This window comes from Hakea prostrata, chromosome 4 (genome assembly GCF_041222555.1).
Source record: "Hakea prostrata isolate BN-2017 chromosome 4, UWA_Hpros_2, whole genome shotgun sequence".
Classification (NCBI taxonomy): domain Eukaryota; kingdom Viridiplantae; phylum Streptophyta; class Magnoliopsida; order Proteales; family Proteaceae; genus Hakea; species Hakea prostrata.
In genome coordinates this window covers 4013832-4031310 of record NC_142603.1, presented here as the reverse complement: position 1 = coordinate 4031310, position 17479 = coordinate 4013832, and the positions used below count along the sequence as shown (strand labels likewise).

At 39.3% G+C, this 17479-nt stretch overlaps 2 protein-coding genes across 3 annotated transcripts; both read right to left on the bottom strand.

The window, feature by feature from the left end:
* Positions 1-780: 780 nt before the first annotated feature.
* Positions 781-6138, bottom strand: LOC149017175 (pumilio homolog 12-like). The gene is made up of 5 exons (XM_089154151.1): positions 4815-6138; positions 4534-4696; positions 1968-2131; positions 1614-1872; positions 781-1292 (listed from the first exon to the last, which is right to left on the bottom strand). The coding sequence occupies exons 1-5, from the start codon at positions 5819-5821 to the stop codon at positions 1185-1187; spliced, it is 1701 nt and encodes a 566-aa protein (XP_089010277.1). The 5' UTR covers positions 5822-6138; the 3' UTR covers positions 781-1184.
* A 660-nt stretch (positions 6139-6798) lies between these two features.
* LOC149017174 (FRIGIDA-like protein 3) lies at positions 6799-17199 on the bottom strand. Of its 2 annotated transcripts, none has more exons than XM_089151496.1 (4): positions 16708-17199; positions 8111-9187; positions 7745-7917; positions 6799-7630 (listed from the first exon to the last, which is right to left on the bottom strand). In XM_089151496.1, the coding sequence occupies exons 2-4, from the start codon at positions 9159-9161 to the stop codon at positions 7139-7141; spliced, it is 1716 nt and encodes a 571-aa protein (XP_089007622.1). In that variant the 5' UTR covers positions 9162-9187; positions 16708-17199; the 3' UTR covers positions 6799-7138. The 2 variants fall into 2 exon arrangements, with proteins under 2 accessions (XP_089007622.1, XP_089007623.1); XM_089151497.1 differs by having other exon boundaries at positions 8111-9182.
* Between the last annotated feature and the right edge of the window lie 280 nt (positions 17200-17479).

Below are 17479 nucleotides of genomic sequence, written 5' to 3'. Positions count from 1 at the left end.
CAAATATTTTCTTTTGAAATATAAAAGAATGATGAAGAGTGGGACAGAGGGTAGGTGTGAACTGTCTTGAGTCTCAGGAGAAATCGTTTGCTATTTGACTCCTAATTGACTCACAGGCAAAGGCAACGTTATAGTATTCAAATTTGGAATTTATAATTTATTACAAAATGGCTAAAAATAAAGTGGATATTTTTTATTCAAGTGAATAGTATCAATATGGTTTAACACCTCCCCACCCAGAATCCAGATCATCACCCCGTCTCTATACTCCCCCATGGCTTTCTGACCACAAAAACTAGTGGGGCCCACTGGTAAAAAAAAAAGATTTTTTATTTATTTTTTTCAAAAAGTGTTTTTCACCTTGGGCCCCACTGGTTTTTGTGATCAAGAAGCCATGAGGGAGAAGATCCGGACTCCCCCACCCACCCCCAAAAAAAAGAAAGAAGAGGAATAGTATCAACCTAAGGCATTTGCCCTGGCAGACCTTGTGGAGTTATAATGGTGATAATTAAGTAGCAGACCTCTCGCAATTTTGTGAAGTCATGAGATCAATGATTTCATTAAGAAAACAAAGGCCATTGAAACATACTACTGTCATTCAAAATGCAAAGTACGAAATTAAACACCAAAAGTCTCACCACTCTCTCCATGGTGGATTTTATGCAAGGAAGAAAGGAAAAATGAAAGCATCACAGAAATAGAGCAAAGTTTTTGGAATGGAACTCATGAACAGCAACCACATGAAGTAAATAAATTTAACTACATTAATAATCACCCAGATTGGTTTTAATGTATAACAAGCAACAGTGGATAGAAGTCAGAATATACAGTCTGAAGAAGACCCATTAGCATCTCTACTATATGTCTGTATACACACACAGATCAAAGAACAACATCCATAGGTTGCAAATTATTCCCTGTCTCCAGTTCCTCAACCCTTGCCCTGTGTGCAAATCTTGAAGAAGCTCTACAGTCTACACTCTTTCTGTCTTTCAGATAACCAACCGTATGGCCAACCAAAAGACATCTACCTAAAGAGGGACCCAGCTTAATTGACACTTGCTCAATTCTACTTTAACAACAAATAAATCCATATCAAAAAGGAAAAGTCAACACAAGGCTGACCCTACAAATCGTTTCCATGACTATCCAAAATCCACTCTATACATCTACATACACAAAGCTTACCTCTTTGCGTTGATCTTATCTAGGATCCTTCTCCCATAAGGATTGCTGCGCATAGATAGAGAACGACTCCGTACCAGAGCAGCTATGGCTTTGTATGTCTCCCCCTGCACTTGCAACAGAAAGACAATATCAACTCCCAATTCAGGAGAATGTAGGGAAGTACGTAAGGTTGAAACCATATCCATAAAACGTTTCAAAGTTATAAACAACAAACATGTGACACATGAATAACTTTTAGAAGAACCAAAATGGAGCAGTTACTGGGGAAACAGAATTCTCATGACTTATTTATAAGCATTACTGTATTTATAGACATGTAACTTTATGACACAGACCAAAGATGGAAGATGATACCTATGTCTAGAACAGAACATATAGCATACAGCAAGGATTGAGGACAAATTGGAACAGTAGGAACGTCTAACCTCTGCTACCAATAAAGCTGACTGAACAACATAGTTTCCATAAGCATCCTCTAGAAGAGAAACAAATTCTGAACTACTGAGGAGCTCCGTAATAATCTTTGAGGACTGCTCTTTTGTAGACACTTTCAAACACTTCTCTACCACATGACTGCTGATCCTTTGTTGAGAAAAGGATATAAAGTTCCCCTTAAATTGTTGCAATACAGCATCCACGACATGTGGCATTTCCAGATCCAATATACACTGCACAACATAGTTCCTAAAAGAAAATATGACATTTTTGCTCAGATTGCAATAACTAAGATTACCCAAATAGGTAGGGAACAGAAGACAGATAAGGGTACAGCAACAAACCCAAAAGGATCTCTAGCCAGGTCAATTGCATTTGCTATGATCTCAGCAATAAGGTGCCCTTTTGTTTCTCCCTGAGTATTCGCTACACAAAACTGAATTAAAGCACAACCACTGCTGTCTGTGGCAATCTCAACGCAGTGCTTTGCTACTTCCATCAGAATATACTGGCAAAGAAAGAGTACCACAAAATTCATACGGAAGTAAATTAATTTTTTTTTTTTTTTTTTTAAATCCAAGTAGGGTGCATGAATCCTGAATCCACATTAAAGATACCAAAAGCACAAATCAACCATTATTTTAATCAACTCATAGCACATACATGAATGTCAATAGATACTCAGGGGAACTCAGATGCACATATGCTATATGCATATTCCCTGGATATCTTATTTGTAAACATACTTTGCCATTGATAAATTACTTAAGAGGGCTTTCTGCCTTGCTTTACTTATCTTTGGGTTCCGCATAAACATATACAAGGAGAGGAGGAGGGAGATGGCTATCAACATCAAAGGATGCGGTTGGGGTTTACATGTAATTCCTAACATGATTGTAAAAGCTTTTTCTATCAATGAATTATTTAAAGGCTATTTGGCTTTGCTGTTACTTATTTCCCAAAGATAAGGAGAGAGGGAGGCAGATGGCTATCAAGATTAAAGATGAGGGTTAAGGATACACATACACCTGAAAAGTCCCACAATGACTGAGAGGTGAACTTCAAACAATTTTCTTTTTCTTACGAAAGGGAAAGAAATTTGGTTTGACTTTTGAATGGTCTCCACCCCATCCCACCCTCATTTTTAACCACCTTTTAGAAAAATGACATTTATTATATCATTGTCCTTATCATTAGTAGTGGTGCTAACAATTACTTGGAGAGAAACAGGATGAGAGTGCCCAGGGAAACAGAGTCAAGCAAAAAGTCATGAACAATATGAAAATCTCCAACAGGAAAGAGCACCGAGCACATGCAAGGAATATAGCCAAAGAGTCTCTCTCTCTCTCTCTCTGTTCCCACCAAATTGTCCAGCTACTTTTGTCACTAACTTGTTACAAGTCAAACAAATTCTAATTTTGTGTTTTGTTCATTTACCTTTTTTACCTACCCAGGAAGGCTTATGTAATTCTAAGAATGGTGTTTCCAGTTACTCTTGTCACTAACTTGTTACAAGTAAAACTAAGTTGAAATTTTATGTTTTGTTCCTTTTTCGTTTTACCTTCCCAGGGAGGCTTATGTAATTCCAATAATGGTGTTTAGGAAGACAAGAATGGTAAGAGGAGTTGTCACTCCCTCATAGAACTAGAACTCATTCCTACTTTTACTTGAATCAATCAATTTTTTACTTCTAACTTGGGACCAGAGCTTGGTTCTCTGGTTTGAACTTGATTTAGCTGGTTGATCACATCTCTTTGAAACCTAAAAATGTATGAGGTTCCAATAGAAGCTGCACTACATCGAAGTTAACGTTCTTCAAGTCAATGCTTAATGAGGATTGAAGCCATAGATGGTGGATTGAGTTCCTCTACTTACTGAAGTCATGCAACCCCTACCTTCTTATCCCTTCTTGATCCTTGATAATGGTTTCCAAAGCCTAATTCTCTTTTATTTCTCTGTAAAGAAACCAAAAGAAGATTCGTCTGATCCTTGGACAATTTTGAGGGGCTAGAGCCCCTTCCTCAGGCAAATTCATGAAAGCAGCATGCCTTACCCGATATTACCAATACTCCCACCCCCCCCTTTAACTTAATTTAGATTTTGTTAATTTCAGAAGTTCATAATTGATCCGACCTCGGATTAGGATTCACTTTGATATTTATTTATCTTTTATTTTAGGATGTAATTTACAAATAAAATTATCCAGTGTTTTGGTAGTCTTAGAGATCAGAATTAGGGTCTTGGTTTCTTATGAAGGAGGACTGAAATTGAACTGAGCTTATTCAAGCTTTGATCGTTTGGCAGAACCTCAAATGGTTCCTTTTTTTCCAATGTCTTTGAAGATCTTTTTAAACCCATTTCATCACAACCTCGATCAGTTATAGCTTTACCCTGGTGATTTCTTTATTCCTGTATTCATATTATGGCATACCCGTAGACTGTGTTTATCCATAGCTTCTAACGAGGCTGCATCAGGCATCCATCATTGAAGATTTCACATATTTGAAGAAATAAAATTAAAAATCTGAAAGAACACCATCTGTTGTACTGGTACTATATTTTCTAGACGGGTAGCACATTATAATTTATATAACCAAAAGCCTCAAATATATAGTAAGAAATTGATTCTGCAATGGAGGAGACAAGAAAGAAGAATGATAAGTGCTTACTGTGTTGGTGGCTTGCTTGCTGAATTCTTGGTCACAGGTTTAAGGGTTAAGGTTACATACATTTGACCCTCCCCAGACCCTGCTGAAAGCAAGAGCCTTGTGCATTGGGTACTAGGTTTTTTAAAGCATACACACAATCAAAGATACAGCAAAATATGGGTGCGAGGAAAAAGAAAATTCTATATAGTGGCATTCAAATAAAGAAGTTAGGCAGATAAAAGAACAAGTCATCAGTTCTTACTTTATTGTCTTCTGGAGTGAAAAGGCGGAGACAAATTTGTAACACATGATAACCATTGACATTCTTAGCGAGCAAGAGAATCCCTGGCCTTAAAGCCATCATTGCACAAGAAATTTGCTCCGTGGTGTGAAGGTGCTCCAACATTTTCTGAACAACACGAGTACTGCAACAGGAGAAAGGGATATCTTATAATACTTATACAAGGAATTACTGAGTTTCTCCTTATCATCAATGAAATAGGAAACTCCATAATATCAGGAATTACTAAAAACAAGAAGTACCCATGAGTATCCAAACAGATAGTGACGAATTGGAATTCCTCTTTGGTGATCATCCAAAGGACATCCATCTTCTGTTCCTCAGCACAAAATTCGAAGACGCTTTGAACAACGTAATTCCCCCAAGGGTGGATCATTAACTCGCCCACTTGGTCCTTTACCTCCGCAAAAATCATCTCGATCTCATCCACCCTTCCCTCCCTGACCTTTTCCTGCAGTAACCGAGACCCCTTCTGATCCTTGGCCAGCGCGACTATCTGACCTTTCCAATCTTCCAAAGACCAGTACATTGTGTGCTGCAGCCGCTGCGGATTATTTAAACTCGGATCAAAGAACCGGTCATCCCCTGCGGCTACTCTGCGATGCTCATTAGAATCCAGGCGAAACTCGTTCTTGTTCGAACAGAGCATCATCGAGGAACGCTTGGCGTATTCTTGGGAGGATGGTCGTGGAAGCCGCGAGGAGCCGTTGCTTGAGAGCCGGTGATGACGGCAACAGTCCCAACAACCATTAACGCTGGTATTATCGACATTGAACCTCTGAATGGGTTCGTCGACGATAGAAATGGGATTCGATCGAGGGCTAGCAAGATTCTGAGGCACTGATGATTGAAAAGAAAAACGCCTAGTCGTAGCTATTTTTGCTGCAATAGCTTCTTGAAGTTTCCATTTCTCCAACGCGATAATCATTTGTTGCACCTCCTGACAATTCAGTGAAAGAAAGCCTTCGCCCTGACCAATCAAGGTATTAGATACAACAGGGTTGTTGACCACAGCAGCACCAGATACATTATTTTCAAAGGAAGGGAGAACCCGGGAAACAAAAGAAGAAGAGGGGTGAGACGAAGACGATGAGGCGAGAGAAGCAGGAGTTGACTCAATTACACGGTGAGAAGGAGATTGAAATGAAGAGGGGTTTCCGAGATATGATGGAGACGGAGATGGACATGGAGTGAGGGGCATTTCTCGACAGAGCCTCGCCAATTCCTCTTCGTGGTTTCTCCTCTCCATACTCTCGCTCTTCGAGGGTTTTGGAGGGTTTACGGGAAGCCAGGGTTTGGATTTTAAAATACAATGTTGAAGATTTGATCGAAATTTGTTTCCATTCAAATATAAAGAGAAAAAAAATCCAATCGATCCACACGGCAATTCTTTTCAGATTCCTTATCTGACCTACCTCTTTCAACCGATTTGAATTAGGAAGCAAGAAATTGAGTGAGTAGAACACTGACACTGGAAGATTTAGAAGAAACCTAACTTCCATGCCTCCATGCATGCGTTACGAACGATAACGCAACATGCATGCATGCATGCACTATTTCAATGCATAAACGGTAAACCCCACCGCCCATAAAAATATTAGATATAGTTTATTCTATTATCCATAACATATGGGACCCCATTTAATAATTTCTTCCCCCAAAAAATATGATTTCTTGTTCACTAGCGATAGATTTTTCTTCTTCTTCTTTTGGAGGAAAAAAATCTTTCAAAAGTATTTTTTTTAGGAAAAATATAGAAGGTTTTGACCTCATTAAATACGAGAGGAAAGGGGGCATTTATAGATAAAGAATGACTACTGTTACCTCTTATACTGTACCATACCATAGTTATTACCTTATTCCCCATACTTTCTCCTCACCATTAAGCTTCTTTGCGTTTGACCGGTTTCCACCAATAGTGGCCTCAGACTGTATAGCAGTTTACCAAGGGCCATACAGGTCAGGGTAAGAATTCTCAAGGGCCATACAGAGTATTGACAAGTGAAATTCAAGTTCCAACAGTCTTCTTTCAAGTTCATGGACCAGATTGTTTTTCAGTGTTCCTCTTCAACTGTTTTGGTAATTTTGTCACTGCCAAATTCAAACTGAACATTCTCAAGCGACTTGTTAGCCTTTCAATGGAGATAAACACTCAAGTTGGGTTTATGCTGTTCCAACCTTGCAGGCAGAAAACTCTTTAATACCATTGGACATCCTACAAGGAACTTCCATAAACAAATCCAGTAAAACTGCCAATGCTTTCATAGTTCTATGTGGGATGGACTCAACTATGACTCATCTGCCCACATACACCATTCAAGAAAACAAAAACAATTTTACCTAGCAAAAACCAGGTTAATGTTTATCATAGAGCCCATTTGCAAATGGAATCAGAAAGGGAAACCCAACAGATTCCCTAATGTCCAGTGTCGAACCTAAGATCCAAACAAGTAGTTAAATGCACTTGTCTCTCATTATGGTTACACAAGATTCTCTGGAACAGCCTTAGACTTCCTTGTACATCCCAATGCCAAAAGGCTTTCCTAATGTATTTTAAGACCCAGCACTACATATATGTTTGATGCGAGGGCTGTAGTCCACTACCCATATAGGCAGCATAATTTGATGGAGGAGCATTGTATGTGCCAGCCGTAGCCCTATCATCTTGGGGATAATAGTATGGAATTGGTGCATTTGGTTGCTGCTGGGTGTATGCTCCCTGGCTTTGAACTTGATAATCATAAGCAGTTGGAGCAGCATGAGGATACCTTTCTGCCGTTCCCATGTAAGCTCCCCTTTCATTGAAAAGTGGAGGCTGTCTGTCCATAGCAGCAGCAACAGGCATACGAGGACCAAAGTATCCTCCATTTGCTCTAGTCCTCTTTGGTTGTTGATGCTTTGCTAATTCTCCCATCCTTTTCTTTTCAGCCTTCGATTTCTCCAGTTGAGCCACTCGTTTCTGCAACGGATCCAGCGGATATTCTGCTTCAAACTTGTAATCCTCAACACACCTGATGACAGCCCTCAGTGCAGCAAGTTCTTGTGCATTTACATCAGCCTGGATATGAAATAAAATTAAGTACCTTCACATACTCAACAAGAACGGAAGGGCAAGAAGGGAAAGAAAAAGTGGAACCTCTTATGTTCTACTGGCTAGAAAATTGATAAGCACCTGAGGACCAGCAGCATCTCCTGAACCACCCTTTCCTTGCGAATTTCTCCTCAAGTCCCTCAGGTATGTTTTCAACAGGGGCACTGGAGGGAAGCTCTCACTAAGCTGGAAAGCCTGAATGAAGTGAACAGCGTCAATTTGCCTTCCGCTGTTGATCAGCAATTCAACAACACCTGTGAACGAATGAAGCTCGAATAATTAGATGACACTACTAAACATAAACTCATCATGGATAATTCGATCCTTGCTTGCCCCTCCTAGCCTTCTGAAACAGATTTATGTAATGGCACACAGCCAATGGTAACAGCCTAAGTTAAAATGGTATGGTCCTAGGCAACACTATGGTCAGTTTTACAGAACACCAACCTGGCATTTTGTGTGTTACCCCAAGAGAACGGCAGAGCTCAGGTGCCTGCCTGCGACGAGCAACAGCAGGAACAAGCTTGCAAAGTTCTTCTTCATCAAACTCTGAAGAAATTCTAAATGTTGCAAGAATCTGCAGAAATGCCTCTGCTTCCAATGAATTTCCATTGGCTGCATCAATGTCCACACCAGCCAACTTGGGCTTCCATTCATCAGCAATTGCCTTGGCCTGCTGCTTGATTTCAGGGCTCAAAGGGTGACCAGTACCAGGCTCAGGCCCCATCAACAAGGGGGCCACAGATTCCATCAACATTATACATGATCTGCGCATGCCCTGGAGGGCTGCATCCTTCTTGTTACTTTGTTGGGCAGTTTCATCAGGAGGGTAAAACCCCTCCAAAGAATCCAGCACCAAACGGGCTGGATCAGTTGCATTTCTCAATGCAACAGAAATTTCCCCCCGTACAGCAGCAAAATTTTTTCGATTCTCCATAACAAAATTCAGAAGCCCCTTTACATCCATCTGTTCGCAAAATTGCGTCAGCTCTGGACGGGGCTTAACTTCAACAGCATCAGCATTAACCCCTGATTTATAAGGGGATTTCACCTCCAAATCAGGGAGGGATGCATTGTTATCACCATCAAGTGAGCTTCTTACCTTGTTTTCTCTGTCATCCTCAGCACCTTCAGTCTCTAGTGATGGGGGCTCATATTTCTCTCGAGCCTCTGCAATGGCAGCAACAGCAGCATCCTTTATCTCCTGCACTAGATCCAATAAAGCTTGTTCTTTAGCAGCAACAACTACTTCTCTCTCCACAAGTAATGTGCGAGTTTGGGATTGTTTTTCCTCAAATTCCTTCTCCTTTTCTTTCAACTCATTGGATTTCTTCTTTAATGCTTCCTCAAGATTGTGGAAATATTCTTCAATTTCCTTCCAAAGAACTGTATCCTCAGAGGAATTCTTGTAAGACTCAAATTCAACAAATGCCTTCCCAAGTAGTTCTATCATGGAAGATGTTGATTCAACATTGACGACTGGCTCTGCATCTGCCATGGCTACGCAACGTGTAGATTACTGTTCTGCAACACAAGTTTTGCATGTACACTTTAAAAAACCAATTGCAGTAACCAACACATGCATTTAAAATATATCTCAAAACACATTAGAATGATAAACAAATCATGACATTAAAGGGAAGGAAATAAGAATACAGATAGTTTGTTGGCCCAAATAGTGCCTTATCATCGGCCACACCTAAAGATTAGAACAATAAGAACCTAACACAGACCTCCAAGTTGGGCACTGGAGACTAAAGACAATGTTCTATTCCTTGCCTTTTGTTACAAGGTGAGCTTCTTTTTAAGACTAAATGGTGTGACACGATGAATTGTAAGAAAAAACTGCTCTTTCCCAAATTTATAAAAACACACCCCCTTAAGTTCCAAACAACTCTATATTCAAAATTTTCATTGCAAGTATGCTTGGATCAATGGATCCATTTGAATTAGCATTACTCATTTTATCATTCAACAGTGTGGTCCAATCACATACTAGCCAACCAAGATTTAATCCCAATCTGTCAGAATGTCCTCAGAAAAGAGAAAAAGAAAGAGTACCTTGATACATGATCCATATGAATCTTGAAACCTTAAAAGTCTTCCTTCACCATATACAAATAAAAAATGCAACATGTGCCATACAGGATGATGACATGTGGTCAATGATATGTTGGGTGCTATCTTTTTCTTACAAGGAAAAAACAAGTGAAGGTTGCAGATCAAGAGCATGGTAAAAGGTATAGTTTCTACAGATGTGATTGAATTAGGAGCCCATCAATAACCAATCAGAGGCTCCACCATTCGGGATCTTACAATCTTTGGAGATTCAGGCATATAGTGCAGAAGCATGTCTGCACCTGCAAATGGTTCAAAGTTTGTATAATTATAGATTCCTAGTTAAGGAAGCACACTGACAATTTAACTTGGTTATTCTTTAAGTAATAGAAACTAGTTTAAAATTTTAGAATAAATAAACGCTTCCACTTCCTCTTCCACTTTCTATGTTAATCAGTAGTAATGAAGAATGTGAAATAGCTGGGCATTGAGAAACAAGGATAATATTACTAATTTCAATTACCCAATAGAGACCCTTTTTTTTTGGATGATTAATAATTCATTACCAAAGAGAAAAAAAAGGAAATACAAAAGCACAAGCGACAAAACCCAGGTAAAGTGCCTCAACTAACAAGCAACCAAAGAGGCATTGAGCCAAGCAACTACCTAAGACCAACAATTAAAGCAAACTCGATACACAAGCACAAGTGGCCCAATGCCAAAGTAAGGGGCATTGAGCCTAGAAACCATCTGAGAGCAACAATAAAAGCAAACTAGTTATACAGCACAAGAGGCCTGTAGCCATACATTGGAAGGGCCCCATCTAAACCAATGCAGTCTCCCGTTCGATCCTAGCCATGAGAAGCCTTCCTTATAACAATGCACATGGACCTATGTAGTAGCACCACAATTGCAGCGAATATACGAAGAGAACAGATCAGAGTTCAAAATACATTCAAAGAGTTCAACAACAATAGTCCTCATGGCTTTCCCCCAAAGCTAGAGAAGCCATCAATGGCTAGAACTGTCACGACCCCAGTTTTCAAAGGCTTGGTGGGGCCCACATCATGTACATTCCACTAGGGCACGTGACAGCTCCTCTTCATTAATACCTCTTTATAATCAATAAAAACAAAATGCTAGACAAAACATTTTTCCCGGAAAAATAATAGATATATGCATAGTCCAGTTATACAAACATCAAACGTAACAAAAGGAATATGAGATTACATCTTCAACTTTAAAGGCATTGACAGGTGGCAACACCTTGCCTTTATCATGAATCTGAGTACCTGTCAACATTTACAATAATGAGCTTTGCAGCCCAGTAAGCAATAAAGGACAACCATGTAAGTAAGTCAGGCAGTTCATTATGCATCAATTATCACATCAAAATCATATAACATCATACATTCCAAACTTTCCTTTCTTTTTCCCTTTCCTTTATCCTTTTCCTGTTCCTTTTTCCTTTTCTTTTCCTTTTCCTTTTTCATTAAACTAGACCTAAGCGCTACCTGTAGAGAGAGCACTATCAGTCTCAACCACACAAGTGGCATCAGTCTAAACCACACAAGTGGCATCAGTCTCAACCACACAAGTGGCATCAATCTCTTGGCTCAAGGCTAGGTGTTCTCTACAGGAGGCCATCATCAGTCTAGTATATCTTTCCACTTTTCAGTCTCGCTTCATGCCCTCCCATTTGGGTACATAAGTACCAGGACTTACAGAAGCCATTACATTTTATTCCTTTCTTTATTTCTTTTATTTCCTTTCTTTTCTTTTCACTTTTCAGTCTTGCTTCATGCCCTCCCATTTGGGTACATAAGTACCAAGTCTTACAGAAGCCTTTAACATTTTATTCTTTTACTCTTTCTTATATTCACTTCCAAAATTGCCTTACCATGCTCTGCCTATTTCCATGTACATTTTTCATTTCAAGCATCATTCAGTCCCATCTGAACACAATTCATGCAATTCAATCATTTAAATATGAGAGCATGACAATTCCATATCTGATAAGCATAAGCATCATTTCAAATTCATAATTAACAGTTCAAGAATACTAGTAGCATTCCAAGTCAAGCAGTTCAGTCAAATCATTAAGCTGTCATCCAATCCCATGCATTTCCATTCCGTTTACAAAACAATACATTATGCATTTTCATAAATTACATACGTGAATCAATAACATCAATTCTTTATTAGCATGTGAATGCTACCTGCCTCTTAAATGGAATCACCTACTTATAACATACATGGGTGGTCAATATCACTTACCTGTTCCATGTGTGTGTGTGTGTCTTGACTCTAATTCCGTTAAAATCCCTCTCCCTGCATCTCGGTCAATCAACGGCTATTACAAAAACGCAGGAGCCAACAGGGAAATGTTCCTTTTTTTATATTATTTTCTCTCTCCTCCTTTCTTTCTCCTCTTTCTTTTCTCTCTCCTCCCTTGTCTTTTTCTTCTCTCTCCACTTCTTCTCCTTTCCTCTCATTTCTCTCTCCTCCCTACCGTCTCCTCCTCCCTTGTCTTTCTCTTTTCACTCCACTTTCTCTCCACTTTCTCTCCACTCATTCTCTCTCTTCTCCTCTCCGCTCCTTCTCTCTCCTTTCTCCTATTCTTCTTCTACCTCTGCAACTTCTCTATTTCGTCTCTCACCTCTCCTCTTACTCCTCCTCTTTCCTCTTTCCTCTTTCCTCTTCTCCTTAACTATCTTCTAACCGTTTCTGCGAAAATCTGAAATCTTCCCTTCTCTTTCCTCTTTCTCTTCTCATTCCTCTGCACGTTTCTCTTCTCCTCCTTAATTCTCTTCACTTTTCTCTCCTCTCGCTATTCTCTCAACTTACCTCTCTCTGTTTCCACGCAAATATCATTTTTCTCAACTCTCTCTCCTTCCTCAATTTTTCTGCAGCTTTTCTTATTCTCCCCTTCACTCTTCTCTCCGCCTCTCCTCTCCTCTCCTCGTTTTTTTTTCTTTCTCCCCTGCAACTCTCTATCTTCCCTTTCTACTTCCTTCTACTTCCACCGACTTTATGTTTGTCTTGCTTCTTTATTACATTATGTACAATCCAAACATGATATACATAAGGATCACCACGTTACTACTTTATAAAAATGCCACATCCCTTTCTTTCTCTCTCTTATTAAATGATACCACTCTCCCCAACTCCCAATGCCACATCCTCATGTCCCACGTATATAGATAATATATATTTATATATAATATATATAATAATATATCATATATAATATATATATCTTTATATAATTACCTAATGGGCTTCTTTATGGGCTCGTGGGCCCACTCTTTTACTTACACAGGGCCCACTTTGGAGTGTGAATATTCATACCTCTGGGTTCAGAAATTTACGCTGATCATTTTTTCATCTTCAGTTCAGTCTAATTCCACTGTTGTGGGACCCACAAGCGATGTCTGACCTTGACCACAATGACACGTTCACCCACAATAATAAAATAATAATAGAAAAAGGTGTGGGGGCATTACAAGAACACTCGGTGAATTGAAGCAAACCCCAAAAACAAGAAGGGAAGAGAAGAAGAATTTGGATCTGAGGTCAAGCCTGCAACGGAGAGATCAACAACAATGGCTCCATGGCTTACCCCCCCCCCAACACAAAAGAGGCCAAAGAGGAAAAGAACCCTCAACGATATGAAGTTGATCTCAGAAACAGAACAAGGAGAGGGAGAGTGAAGTAGAGACAGAGATAGGAGAAGAATCTGTATCAGAGTTCAAACTCAAGTCGGAGAGAATACCAACGATACCCCTAAGGCTTCCCCTAATACCAAGGAGCCATCGAGACTAGAACCCTCAACAAACAAAGATAAACCCTAAAACGACCTCAAATGCGCCCGCGCCCTTTTTTTTTCTTCTTCTTCTTCTTTTATTTATTTATTATTTTTTTTTTTGTATATACAGAGGCCTTGAGAACAGGAGAATGAGGAGGAGAGAGAAGAGGAGAAGCGGAGAGGGAGTTCGGATGACAGAATTAATATGTAGCTCGACCACTCCACCAAAGAAACAGAAGGAGAAGAAACAAAGAGAAGAAGAGAATCAAAGGAAAGAGAGCAAGTTCGACCCAACCTTATGAGAGAACAAGAGAGGAGGAGAAGCAAAGGGAAGAGAGAAGATCTCAAATCTGAGATAATAATCGACCTAGCCTCTGCAAAAACAAACCAGAGGGAGGAGAAAGGTGCTCAGATAAGAGAGCACAACTAGAGAACTACCGAAACAGAGAGGAGACGATGAGAGGAGGAGGAGGAGGAGGAGAAGAGTGAGAGAAGGAGGAGAGGGTGGCTAAGAGACACACAGCGGAGGACCACCAGCGTTTCTACACCTCCAGAGACACCAGTCGAGGAGAAGAATGAGAGAAGAGAGAGAGGAGAAGGGGAGAAGGAGGCGGAGAGACACACAACGAAGGACCGCTAGCATCTCTCTGCCTCCAGAACCACCGGATGAAAACCTAGTAACCAGCTGCCAAGCAGTTGCCGGCTTCTTCTATTTCTTCTTTGAACCACTGTAGATCTGGCTTTACTTTTGTCTCCTCAAAACCTAGAGGCGTGAAGGCCTAGATCGATGGAGTTGCAGCTACAGTTTGAAGGATCTCCTTGCTTCTAGGGTTCGACAGAGTTTTGTCCGACAGAGTCGTGATGCTAAATGTTTAGATTACACTCTGTTGTCGCTGCTCAGTCTCTCAAAGGAAAGAGGTTTCAGCTATCTCATTGCAGCACCCTCTTCCGAAGCGTCTCCACCCAATAGAGAGCTTAGTTTTTCATCTTTTTAAAAAGGGGAAAAAAGAAGGGAAAAAAGAAGAGAGAGAAAAGAAAAGAAAAGAAGAAAAGATTGAATTATTTGGGACCAATTTAACTTAAGAAAACACAAAGGCACATTAAAGGAGAAAAACAAACAATTGAAGCGAAATTCCCAGCTTTGAATTTGTGCCTCACATCAAAAGAACCATCTCTTCTGGCCAGTTTTGTATGTGCCCTGAACGACTTAAACTTGGTTTTGTTTCATGATGTAATGGGGTAATTCATGGTTCAAGAACTCAGTAAAGACCAGAATTCATGACCCAGATATCTTGGTACCAATAAACTGAGACAAAAATTGTTATAGGTCAGGTTTCCGTATTTTATATATGAGGTAGTTCCAACATGGCATGTCAAATATTGCCCAGAATATGCTAGCTTTCTACCCAAAACATCTCACCGTCCTGGCTAATCAAATCAAGCATTGTTCCCAAGATTCAGAAATTTGAGGTTTATATACTTCAAGACAACTGTGAGATATATGAATTTTTTTATTAAAAAAAGAAAAAAGAAAAAGGGACCCCCCCAAACCTTCCCCCAAAGAAAACAGAGTAAAAGGGCAGTATTATTTAACATCATTGAACTGATCAATAATGTGACTAGCATAGTATGATGTATTTGATCACAGCAAAAATTATTTGTATCACAAACCCTCAATCATAAAAAATCTTACTATTTTCTAAATAAACTCCCCCTCTAATGTTTTGGTGACATATATCGTCATTTCAACCAAATAATGAACTTTTTATGGTGCTATATTTTAATCATAAAAATTACACAATTGATTGTTCTGAAGAGTGTCAGATAGAGACCTCTACTTTGTCTGTCAAGCTGTATCCCACATCAAGAAAACTCTGTATTGCATGTTCTCGTACTCTAGGCAAATTTTAGTTGGGCTGAGTGTAGCATCAGATATCCTTTGTGATAGTACAATTAACCATTTGTAGTACCGTATTTAACTGTTCAGGTTACAGTTCCTAGCAGCAATCCACAAATGAACTGAGTTTCCAAAGAGTATGCATCTTTGGGTTAAGTCATTAACACATTTCTATTTGCTACTGAAATGAGTTTCTACATGGAATAAAACTTACAAAGTATCCAAAGCAAAGTGCAATAAAGAACCTTGAGAAACAGGGGGGAAAAATAAAAAATAAAAAAATAAAATCCAGCACAGTTTTAAAGCTAGACCGGGGATTGAACCAAAACCCAGTGCCTGATCAACCTTATTTTCATCACCAGTCAGCAGTTCTGAAATACAGTTGATAACAATTCTATTAAGAAAAATGAAAATATTAAAAAATTGTGAAAGGAGACTGATAGTTCTGTGAAAACACCAACCAGTTAAATTCATCTCTCCAGAAGATGGGGCACTTGCAGTGCATCAAACTAGAGACCTTACCCTCAAAGGGTTCTTCTCCTATTGGGGTGAAAGCAACATCCATTTTGGATGGAATTCCATGTCTGACAACCCTCTTCAGGTTGCTCAGAGCCCGCTCAAATACTGGATAACTCAAATCCATGGTATCACGCAATAGTAAGTAACCAGAATTTCAAGGCTTTACTAGGCAAGTATAGCGAAGGGCATATGATAGGGATTCTAATTTATCATCAAGAAGCAAACTTGAAAGGGTACGTAAAATATTTAATAAGTGGATGGAAGGTAAAAGAAAGGGGTAATTTCTGAAACTAAGAAATGAGGCCTTAAAACAAAACCTACAACTTCAACCTCCAGCCAGAACAAGAGGCAGACAAACCACGCAAATTTCCGATAGACAACTCCCCCAGTGCACTAAAAAGGCCCTTCAAGAGTTACGTTGGATTCAAGCAGGAATTAAATATCCATAGAATATCAACCACCGAATTTCTTATCAATCTGGGCTGGAATGATCGAGTTGGGATAAAACTGCTTCTAAAACAGGTTCTTGCCAGAGAAATTATATAACTTGAAGTTCCTGATAAAAATTGAAGAGAACGAACAATGGAAACTAAGAAGAAAATAAAAGGAAAAGCAAGAAGTCAGGGTATTTAAATTCTACTCTAGTTCGTTATATGCACCCATTCAGCTCCAACAATATTTTCTTTCACAGATCACGAAAGCAATTTCAGACCAAAATTAGATGAGCAATACAAAGAGGTCACACGCATCTGAAACACTTACAGAGTTGACAGGTTTTCGCTGGCCACACGGAGATGGTCAAGCTACTGCAATCGCCTTCGGTAGGAAAAGATACGAAGAAGACCCAGAAGAAAAATGAATGGAGGTAAAGTAATCTCCACCACAGCCGCCAGAGGCCAGCCTGAAATTTATCGGCAACGGCGACGGAGAAGAAAGGAGCAAGGGTCTAGGGTTTTAATCGGCGTTGGCGACTGTGCCAGAAGAACAGAGGCTTGGCCATGGAGGGAATAATTTTAGATTGGCATAATTATTATTGCATCCCTGTATTATAGGCTAATTACTGATAAACCCTTCTTTTGATGAAATTACTATTGCCCTTTTAATGATGTTAAGATGCATATAATAATGTCAATATAATGTCCATTTTACCCCTTATCAGAATTACTGATGCCTTTTATTCTAACTTAATTAGTATTTTATCTTCTATACTTTCAAAATTACTAACCTAACAATGGTTGAAAACCTCATGTGGAGAGGTCATGGTTCAACCATTGTCAACCGCACATGTTATATCTACATCCCAATTTCTTTATATAAAAAAATAACTTTCTACCTAAAAAAAAAAATATATATATATATATATATATATTAACATAACCTAACTTTAAATTTTGCTTTAATGTCTTACTGACTGACATCTTTATATTTTTTCGAAATCCAGAAATAACCCTTAGATCATTTTGAATTGGTGTGAAATGTTTCTTGCCTCCAAGGATCAATTCTTCTCAACATAACCTCAGAAACTCAAACAAAT

Bases quoted from the DNA above. Each gene is read 5' to 3' on its own strand.
- LOC149017175 (XM_089154151.1), bottom strand. From the start codon at position 5,821: ATGGAGAGGAGAAACCACGAAGAGGAATTGGCGAGGCTCTGTCGAGAA. The intron at 2,132-4,533 runs GTAAGAACTGAT...TTTCTTTGCCAG, and splicing joins TCACTCCAGAAGACAATAAA to TATATTCTGATGGAAGTAGC. The intron at 1,873-1,967 runs GTTTGTTGCTGT...ATTTTCTTTTAG, and splicing joins CTGGCTAGAGATCCTTTTGG to GAACTATGTTGTGCAGTGTA.
- LOC149017174 (XM_089151496.1), bottom strand. From the start codon at position 9,161: ATGGCAGATGCAGAGCCAGTCGTCAATGTTGAATCAACATCTTCCATG. The intron at 7,918-8,110 runs GTTGGTGTTCTG...ATTCGTTCACAG, and splicing joins GGTAACACACAAAATGCCAG to GTGTTGTTGAATTGCTGATC. The intron at 7,631-7,744 runs GTGCTTATCAAT...TTTCATATCCAG, and splicing joins GAGATGCTGCTGGTCCTCAG to GCTGATGTAAATGCACAAGA.